General features: G+C 36.3%; 1 protein-coding gene across 1 annotated transcript; it reads right to left on the minus strand.

Moving 5' to 3' along the window:
- Positions 1–4,341: 4,341 nt before the first annotated feature.
- LOC114280126 (uncharacterized) lies at positions 4,342–8,468 on the minus strand. The gene is made up of 6 exons (XM_082904974.1): positions 8,255–8,468; positions 8,005–8,079; positions 7,796–7,878; positions 7,188–7,230; positions 4,855–4,929; positions 4,342–4,729 (listed from the first exon to the last, which is right to left on the minus strand). The coding sequence occupies exons 1-6, from the start codon at positions 8,314–8,316 to the stop codon at positions 4,636–4,638; spliced, it is 432 nt and encodes a 143-aa protein (XP_082761100.1). The 5' UTR covers positions 8,317–8,468; the 3' UTR covers positions 4,342–4,635.
- Between the last annotated feature and the right edge of the window lie 1,504 nt (positions 8,469–9,972).

Consider the following 9,972-nt stretch of genomic DNA (forward strand, 5'->3'; position numbering starts at 1 on the left):
CCGGATTTGGACTCTTTGGTTCAGATTAAGAACCGTGACATTTAAGAGTCCGAGCTGTAGTGACCCCAAATGAACAGAACGGGACTTAACCCTCCCGGGGCGTTTGGGGACGTCTACAGGACAGTTTACGGGGTCATGCCGGACCGTTGTAGAAGCTGACCAGAAGCAATGTCGGGACAGTTTACGGGGTCATGCCGGACCGATGTAAAAGCTTGTGGTGGTGCACCAAGGGGGCGACTTAGGGAGTGCGCCATGGGGTGGCTTGGGTGGTTCCCATGGTGTGTAACCATGCTCACCATGATACATGATAGATGTATAACCCCCCCTCAAACTCAAATAGGTGTGAAGATATAAACCTATTTGAGGTTGAAACAAAGGGATTGATAAAGTGGAGCAAAATATTTTTGTATGTTTGTATTTTTTTTTTTTTTTTTGGTGTAGAATGGTGAGCGGGGTGAATTCCTGATATGAATAAAACAAGGGGTTGATGAAAGGATGAGTATGGTGATGAAGAATACAATCTAGTATATTAGATTATATATATATATATATATATAGATATTAGATGGTCATGGGCAAGTCGGTGGGTGGCCAAACAATGATGACAGAGAGATGGAATATATTATAGAGGGAGTTGTGTAGTTGTGTTTTTTTTTTTTTTTTTTTTTGTGGAATGAAAGAAAAGAAAATTTGGAAAAATCAGAAGTGGTTAGAATGTTTTTGGTGTTATGTTGTGTTGTTGTTTTGTTTAATAATAAAAATAAAATAAAATAAAATAAATAGATAAAATATATATATATATATATATATTTTGGATGGGTTATTTGAGAAAGATCGGTGTGAGGTGGATGACGAAGGGAACATGAATGTTTCAAAATAAAGTTGGGGGTAGTGCCCTGCAAAAGATATATTAGTGTAGAGTGGGTATTTGAAAGAAATTAAAAATGATTTGGAAAAAATAAATAAAAATAATTGATTTTAAAATCAAAACGTGATAGGAGGAGAGAGAGGGGACAAGCCCATGTGATAAAGTGGAGAGAGAGCTGGGTATGCATATGAGCATGTTTTGTGCTGGTGGAGATTGGTTTAAAAAATAAAAAAAAGGGTATGGGTGTGCAAAAGGTGGTGGATGATGGGTTGGAAAGTAGACATAGGGGTGGGTGTCCTTGAGTAGAGAGACAACACACATATGCATGTGCTCTCTCTTGCCAGGATGGGTTCAAGGTTCGACCTGAGAAGATTGTGGAGGGAACATGAAGCAGCCGAGGTGAGTGAGGCTGTAGGTGAAGGTGGCTCGGTCGTGGAGTTGCAGCGGTGGTGGCTCGGCAGTGATCAGTCACAGCTGGAAGCAGTGGCGAGGCTTCCGATGATAGACATGAGGTGTGCAGGCCGTGCGAGCTCGCTGATCGAGCGTACGGGGAAGATCCACGTCTAACTGTCGTGTAGGCCGACGGAGTACTCGACAACACTGAGCCTGTGCTACAACGGAGCTGCAACAAGTGGTAGTGGTGGCTCATGGCGATGTGCACTCACAGCAACCTGTGAACTGTAAAGAGTAGTATATGGCATATGGAGCCTCTCAGATCATGTTTCCCCGCCCCGCTCTCTCACCCGAGAGAAGGGAGAGAGAGTAGATATATATCTATGTGATAGGATATGTGTGTGATAGGAGAGAGAGACCATGCCCGAGGGAGGGGCTACGACAGTGACTGAGATGGAGGAAGCTCCTCATTCTATGCCATGGTGGTTGCTTGGTGAAGAAGAATTAGAACTGAGAGAGAGAGAGGAAGATGGAATTTGGTCGTGTTGTTGAGGGAAAACAGAGACAGAGCATGGCTTGGTTTCACCCTCTGGTTCATCCTCTGTTTCTAAAATTCCAGCGGGCAGCGAAGGCAAGGTTGCCGGCCGGCTGCCCGCCGGTGAGAAAACAAAATACAGGCCTAAGTCTTATAGCTCTGATACCATGAAAGAGAAATTGATAAATTGATAAAGAGAAAATAAATTGTGTATATATTGATGTTATTGATTGTTGATAGATGTTATACACGGTCTCCTTTATATAGGAGAAAATGGCCTAAGTGGTATACACACTATACAAAACAACATCATGGCCTAAAGGGAAAGTAGTCACCGAAAGGGGAAAGTGTACACTAAGAAGACAACATTATTAAAACTAGTTGGTGTTTTACAACTAATATATATATGCACTAATATATAATACATATACTAACAGACAACATGCCAGTGGCTTCTACAAGCTTGATCTTGTCAACTTCTGTTTCAGCTTCCTTTGTGCTCTCATCTTCTAACTCAATCTCTTTCCTAAACTCTAGAATCAGAGTGAATAGCAAATACCATTTTCTCTTATTCGTTGTTCTCTCTCTGAAAAAATCCATTTTCGATTTTCCCCTACTAGTTTTTATATTCTTTTCTCTCTCCTCTGTTTTACTCTGTTCTCTGAAACACAAACCTTGTTTTTGGGTTAATCCCTTTCTTTAATTGCAGTCTTCAACTGGGTTGAACTTGAATTTGATTGACCTGAATTTTTCAACTAAGTGGATGACTGGGTGGACATCCGGCGGGACGTCCGGTGAGTCCAACACTCAACGGTTATGTACAATAAATTATTAAAAAGTACAAAACATCTTTAGTTTGGTGATAGATTTAGGTTGTTCTCAATTTAATACAGTTTCGATGAAACCATTGGAGACCAAAAAAGTGTAATTTTTTACTAAATTCAAATTTGGTGATAGATTTGGTTAAACATTTGAGATGACGTATAATTTTGACAAAAATATTGGAAACAAAAAAAGTGTACTTTTTCATTAAATTCAAATTTGATGACGGATTTGATTAAACGTTAGAGATGGCCTTAAGACTTACAGTTTTTGTTGATTTTTAATATAGTGCTTCGTGATGCTAAAAGGGTTTAGCTTTTAATAGATTTGCTCTTAAGAGCTTGTATCCGGTTGTAAGAACTTTATTGTATGAAAATTGTTTGATGGCTCGAAATCGTTGGCTCGAATTGGCTCAAAACCCAAAACAACGTCGTTTTGGGTCTCATTTTTTTTTTCTTTTCTTTTTCTTCCTTTTCTTGTTTTTTTTTCTTTTTCTTCCTTTTATTGTTTTTGAACACAGACAGAGGCGAGAGAGAGAAGAGAAGAGAAGAGGAAGAGAGAAGGAGAAAAGATGGGGAGAAGGAGGAGGAAGAGAAAAAGACGGTGATGGCGGAGGAGGAAGATTGACAATGATGGCGGTCGGAGCTGGAGTTGAATCTGATCTGATTTTTTTTTTTTTTTTGGCTGCTGATGATGTGTTGATGATGATGTTGATAAAGATGTTGATTTTTTTTTTTTCTAGTGGATCTGATCTGAAGATGAAGGGGGGGAAAAATTTGTTGGCTATTGATGATGTGTTGATGAAGATGTTGTAGTCAATGATGTTCTTCTTCTTCTTCCTCTTCTCTTATCTTCTTCTTCTTCTTCTTCTTCTTCTTCTTCAAAACAGTGGAAAAAAAAAAAAATCCAAAACAACGTCGTTTTGGATTCGGGACAAATTCGAGCTCGAAAATTTCGGGCTACGTATCACAATTGTTATCATATCATTTCTTCATGGTGATGGAACACTCGCAGAAAAAAAAAAAAAACAGTATATAAAGTGCTTTATTTCTTTGAGCTCAAACACAAACGGTGTGTTTAGTTTGTGTTTGTAGAGTATTTTTTGAGATAAAAGTATGAAAACTTGTTTGGTTTGGTGTTTTTTAGAAATGATTTTGAAAAATTATTTTGGAGAGAGATTTTTTTTAAAAAAAATTGATTTGATGTGTATGAGGGAGTGATTTTGGAAAGTAGATAACCAAACAAAATTTTGAAATTTTTTTTAGAAAAATTTGTTTGATTTGATTACTCTTGAAAATTTGTTTGTAGAGAACTTTTTCCAAAATTTTTTTCTAAAAAACAAACCAAACAAGAAAACTTTGCAAGGCATTGCATGAGAAAACCAATATACATACAATCTTTAACCATCTCCCAACAAAAAAAAAATAGTGTTAACATATGCCCTTAAGCACATGTGTTAAGAAAGTTTGAAACAATTGTGTATTATTTTTTCACTTATTTTTACACATAATGTACAATATTTGTTAACTGGCCTCGTTTACGAACAGGCTATTTTAGTAACTTTTTAATTTTTTACGAAAAGATGTGCAGAAAAATAGAGAGGTGATGTGACAACTTTTAGTAACTTTTTGACTTTTTAGCTAAAATAGCCACTCCCCAAACGAGGTAGTAAAAAAATTTAAAACAAATTGTCAAACAAATTGTCAAGAGAGATGCACATATATATGACACAACAATTGAAGGAGCTATATTCATGTCATGTTTGTTTCCACCCTTTCATAGACATACATCAAACTCCATAACCCACAAAGCAGACACAAATGCGTCACAAGTAGCCACAAAAGACATCTACACAATCCAAACAGTTGGACTATTCAGAAGTCCATGGCTGTCTTATTTTACTTTATACCCCAAGACTCTTTCCAACATATGAACACAAAAGCACAGACATTCCTCCTTATTTTTCATTCATGTCAAGCTATATCGCTGCTTTGCTTGAGATCCATTTTTGTTCATTTTAACAGGTACAAGGGTCACACTTGCAGTTTGATCCGCACTTGCAACCATGCCCTCCTTCTGCTCCAAAGCTCTTCTCCGATCCCCCAGAGTACCTACAAGAAATCCACAACTTACAATCCATATCCGTATAGGTACATAATCAAATTTATTTTTTATTTATGCCCAAACGAAAAACAAAAAAATTTAAACTCCGTGAAATGTTGAAGGTGATACGTACATGTTCACTGGTGGTGCAATGCCAGCGATGATGGTTGTAGTGGTGGTGTTCTCTATGTCAGGGTACATCCCACATCTGCCAATAAATTTTCACACAAAATAAAGAAATAAATAATACATAAACACATACTAATTTTTATGTAGATGTTGAACCTTTTTTATAGTAAGGAGAGGAAACTATTTTATAGGGAAACAAAAAAATGGCAAGAAAATTGGAGTGCGAGGTTGGGGGAGAGAAAAAGATATAATTGGAGCTGCTGTCGCACTTGCAGTCAGAGCCGCAGTTACAGTTCCCTCCACAGCCAGACATTTTTTTAGGGGGCGAGAAAGAGAGAACAATGGAAAGTTATTTCAGAGGAAATTGAATTGTTTTGCCTCAAAGGTTGGAGGCCCTGACTGCTATTTATAATGCCGGTGAGGGGAGGAGAGGAGCTGATCCACCATATACGTGTCAGAATCACAGAGGACTTGACGCTTTGGTTGGTTATTATATAATAGCCGCACAAAGTGCATATCAGCATAATTTCCTCAAGCAAGAGCTAACAAGAAAATCCATACCTCTCAATCATTGTCAGTATAGACCAATTGATTAGCTCAGTTGAAAACAATATTGAAGAAGCATAGGAAATTGGATGGTGGTAATTTTATTATGTATACTTGCTAAAATAGAATTCAAGAGATTACATTGGCTCTAATGTCATTGTGACTTTGTGTATTTTTAGGTTTATAAAGATCTAAAGCTTACTCAAAACTCAAAAAATAAAAATAAAAATAAAAAGAAGATAGGAAAAGAAATGAAATCGCGTTTTAGTATATGTCACGTCCAATAATTGCTGAATAATTTCCTTATTCATTAAACCATTCAAAACTATTAGATGTTTTTCTCATTTATCAAAGTATTCCTCAATCACTAAACCATTTTAAATTTTAATTATAAAATTATACCACCCTCAAACAGATGGTCAGACGGAAGTTGTCAACCGTACCCTAGAGATGTACTTGCGATGTATCACTTCAGATAGACCTAAGGAATGGACCACTTGGCTGCCATGGATTGAGTACATCTACAACACATCCTCCCATAGCACAACCAAATCCACACCGTTTGAAGTAGTCTATGGTCGAACTCCTCCATCCCTGCTTGCTTATATTCCGGGCACCACTAAGCTCGAAGCCGTAGACCAAGCTCTACAAGCTCGGGATGAGATGTTACGGGTGATTCGTCACTAGTTACAGCTGAGCCAAAATCAAATGAAACAAATTTATGATTTGAAGTATCGTGAGGTTAGGTTTTCTGTCGGTGACTGGGTTTACTTGAAGAAACAACCATATCGGCAATCCAGTATGTCCAAACAGTTCAACCAGAAATTGTCACCAAAGTTTTTTGGCCCTTATCAGATCATCCATAAAATTAGTCTTGTGGCCTACAAGCTCTCTTTGCCAACTGATTGCAAAATTCATCCCGTGTTTCTTGTTTCACTCCTCAAGAAAAGAATTGGTCCTGAAGCCGTGGTTCAAAGCGCGCCCCCAGCTTATACCAATCTTTCTGATCAGCCCGTCCTGCCACAAGCCATATTAGAAACCCATGTTCCGCCAACTGGCAAGCAACTGCTCGTCCATTGGAAGAATCATTCGCCGGTGGAAGCTACATGGGAAGATTTGGCCGACTTCAAACTACGGTACACTGATTTTGTCCTTGAGGACAAGGAAGCTCTCAACAGGGAGGGATGATACGTGCATGCATGGGCGTGTCCTACGACCTGTCCTTTATTATTATCCTTGTTTTGTATATTGTTTTAGTTTACCAAGTTTGAGGCGTTAGTTGTGCTAGGTAGTGGAGTCTTGTCGTGGGTTGTATATTGTTCATATCCTAGAAAATACGATCATGCACATATCACAAATCTGCACATATCTATATCTATTTAAAGAGTCCTTGAGTCATGTATTAGGGATGCTTTTGAAATATAATCAGAAAAGACTATTTACTAGTCAACTTGGAGATCCAGCTTCTCTCGAACGAGGCTCCCTCTCTCTCTAAATTCTTTTTGTTTTTCTTTTCCGTAACCAAAGCTCACAACGGGTCGAAAGACTCGAATTAATTCTAAGATGTTGCGATCCGACGAAGGTGATCGTAACACACACCCACCTTGAGACAAGTTGAGCAGACCAACAAAATGCAAACCTAACTACTCTAACAGAAAACCACACTACCAAATATGATTTCCACCTTCCTCACAAAATAGTTTCTCACATTTGCAAAAAACCACATCAACCACCAAAAATAAATATAGTAAATCACCCCCCTAATCACTCAAAGAGAAAGAAACATTATACACATTACCATGCTCGTAGCATACTGAATCAGAATGGATAGCAACTAAATCAACCAATAGAGTAAACAAGTTGAATCAAATAAATCCAAATCAAATAAATTTACCTTTCCAAATCAAACAGACCATTCAATTCATAAAAATTGATCAATATTACCCCATATAGATTTTATGGATAATTTTTCTTTATTTTTTACACTCATTTTTATACATAATATACCATATTTGTTAATTTCGTAACATATGCCCTGAAAGCACACGTAAGTAAAAAAAATTTAAAAAAATTGTCAAAAGATATGCAAATATAGACGACACAACAATTGAAGGAGGTATATTCATATCATGTTTGTTTCCACCCTTTCATAGACATACATCAAACTCCATAACCCACAAAGCAGACACAAATGCTTCACAAGTAGCCACAAAAGACATCTACACAATCCAAACAGTTGGACTATTCAAAAGTCCATGGCTATCTTATTTTGCTTTATATAACCCCAAGACACTTTCCAACATACAAACACAAAAGCACAGACATTCCTTATTTTTCATTCATGTCAAGCTATATCGCTGCTTTGCTTGAAATCCATATTTGTTCATTTTAACAGGTACAAGGGTCACACTTGCAGTTTGATCCACACTTGCAACCATGCCCTCCTTCTGCTCCAAAGCTCTTCTCCGATCCCTCAGAGTACCTACAAGAAATCCACAACTTACAATCCATATCCATATAGGTATATAATCAAATTTATTTTTTATTTATTCCCAAACGAAAAACAAAAAAAATTTGAACTCCGTGAAATGTTGAAGGTGATACGTACATGTTCACTGGTGGTGCAACGCCAGCGAGGATGGTTGTAGTGGTGGTGTTCTCTATGTCAGGGTACATCCCACATCTGCCGATAAATTTTCACACAAAATAAAGAAATAAATAAATAATAAATAAACACTAACTAATTTTTATGTACATGTTGAACCTTTTTTTTTAACGAGAGGAAACTACTTTATAGGGGAAACAAAAAAATGACAAGAAAATTGGAGTGCGAGGTTGGGGGAGAGAAAAAGATATACTTGGAGCTACTGTCGCACTTGCAGTCAGAGCCGCAGTTACAGTTTCCTCCACAGCCAGACATTTTTTTTTTGGGGTGAGAAATAGAGAACAATGGAAAGTGATTTCAGAGGTAATTGAATTGTTTTGCTTCAAAGGTTGGAGGCCCTGACTGCTATTTATAATGCAGGTGAGAGGAGGAGAGGAGCTGATCCACCATACACGTGTCAGAATCACAGAGGACTTGAGGCCTTGGTTGGTTATTATATTATAGCCTCACAAAGTGCATATCAGCATATTTTCCTCAAACAAGAGCTAACAAGAAAATCTATACCTCTCAATCAATGTCAGTATAGACTAATTAATTAGCTTAGTAGAAAACAACATTGAAGAAGCAAAGAAAATTGGACAGTGGTAATTTTATTATGTATACTTGCTAAAAGAGAATTTAAGAGATTACATAGGCTCCAATGCTTTTGTGACTTCAAATATTTTTAGGTTTATAAAGATCTAAAGCTTACTCAAAACTCAAAAAATAAAAATAAAAAGAAGATAGGATAAGAAATGAAATCACGTCTTAGTATATGTCATGTCCAATAATTGCTGAATAATTTCTTTATTCATTAAACTATTCAAAACTATTAACTGTTTTTCTCATTTATCAAAGTAATCCTCAATCACTAAACCATTTAAAATTTTAATTATAAAATTATAAACACATCATATTTACACCTATCATTAATATATATATATATATATATTAAGATGGAAGTCACTTTCAGTGCATGATTAGTGTAGACATGATTGCCGATTTGGCATTTTCATCTGTGCCAAACATTTGGCCGTTTATATCCATGATATGATCCCGCCAAAAAAAGGAGATTGAAATTGTCAATTCCTGGACAGCTGCACAGATCATAGCTCCTCCATAGTCCATACATATAAGACATTTCATTTGTAAAGACAGTAAAAAAAACAAAAGTTGATACAACTTATTTGGAGCTATTGGATCCAAGCCACCACTAAACTCTGAAATTCTCTAGTATGAATACTGTTTTTTTATTTATTTATTTAGTAACTATTAGGTAATTATAGAGCACAAGTTATGAGATGGCTTTGAAGATAAGCGCTTCATAAAGTTTGGGTGGACATTGCTTTGTAATTAAATTAATTGCCAGACTAAATCAAATCAAGTCTTGTGTTCTAGGTCAGTTACTTGAATCATTTTCTGTCATTATCGTGTATCAAATTTGACTAAGAAAATTAGGATTTAGATCTGAACATGTACTGAATCGCAATAGGAGGTAATAAGATGCAAAATGAGAGACTAAAAAAAATTCAAACCAATTGGCTAAATACAATATTGATAACATTTTGTTAATTTTTTTTTCATAATCTTTGAATTAATCCAAATTTGAAATAGAATATACAATCTAAAAAAATTGATAATCGCAAAACTAATAGTCCTAACGAAGGGTATAAAAGGTGTTGGAAAAAATGGTTTTTTGATGACTTTAATGTGAAATTAAAGTAGGTCCCAACCATTGGTTGAAGTAGGATTAAATAGGTTTAGATATTTTGTAACAAGGTCTTTACACAATAAAAAGAATGACAAAAAATCATTAAGAATTGAATGAGAAATTGTCTCATAAAATTGGCCTTATAAATGAGGTATTGGGAATTGTGTTAGCAATCCCACATTGGTTGTAGAGGAAAACTTTGATGGGTATTTAAATCTCAA

The sequence above is a fragment of the Camellia sinensis genome, chromosome 14 (assembly GCF_055761805.1).
Source record: "Camellia sinensis isolate YWXY chromosome 14, ASM5576180v1, whole genome shotgun sequence".
Classification (NCBI taxonomy): Eukaryota; Viridiplantae; Streptophyta; class Magnoliopsida; order Ericales; family Theaceae; genus Camellia; species Camellia sinensis.

Excerpts from the sequence above, each read along its gene's own strand:
- LOC114280126 (XM_082904974.1), bottom strand. The coding sequence starts at position 8,316 with ATGTCTGGCTGTGGAGGAAACTGTAACTGCGGCTCTGACTGCAAGTGC. Across the intron at positions 7,879-8,004 it reads GTTGCACCACCAGTGAACAT|GTACTCTGAGGGATCGGAGA; the intron begins GTACGTATCACC and ends GATTTCTTGTAG. Across the intron at positions 7,231-7,795 it reads AAACTGCAAGTGTGACCCTT|TTGCTATCCATTCTGATTCA; the intron begins GTACCTGTTAAA and ends TGGTTGATTTAG.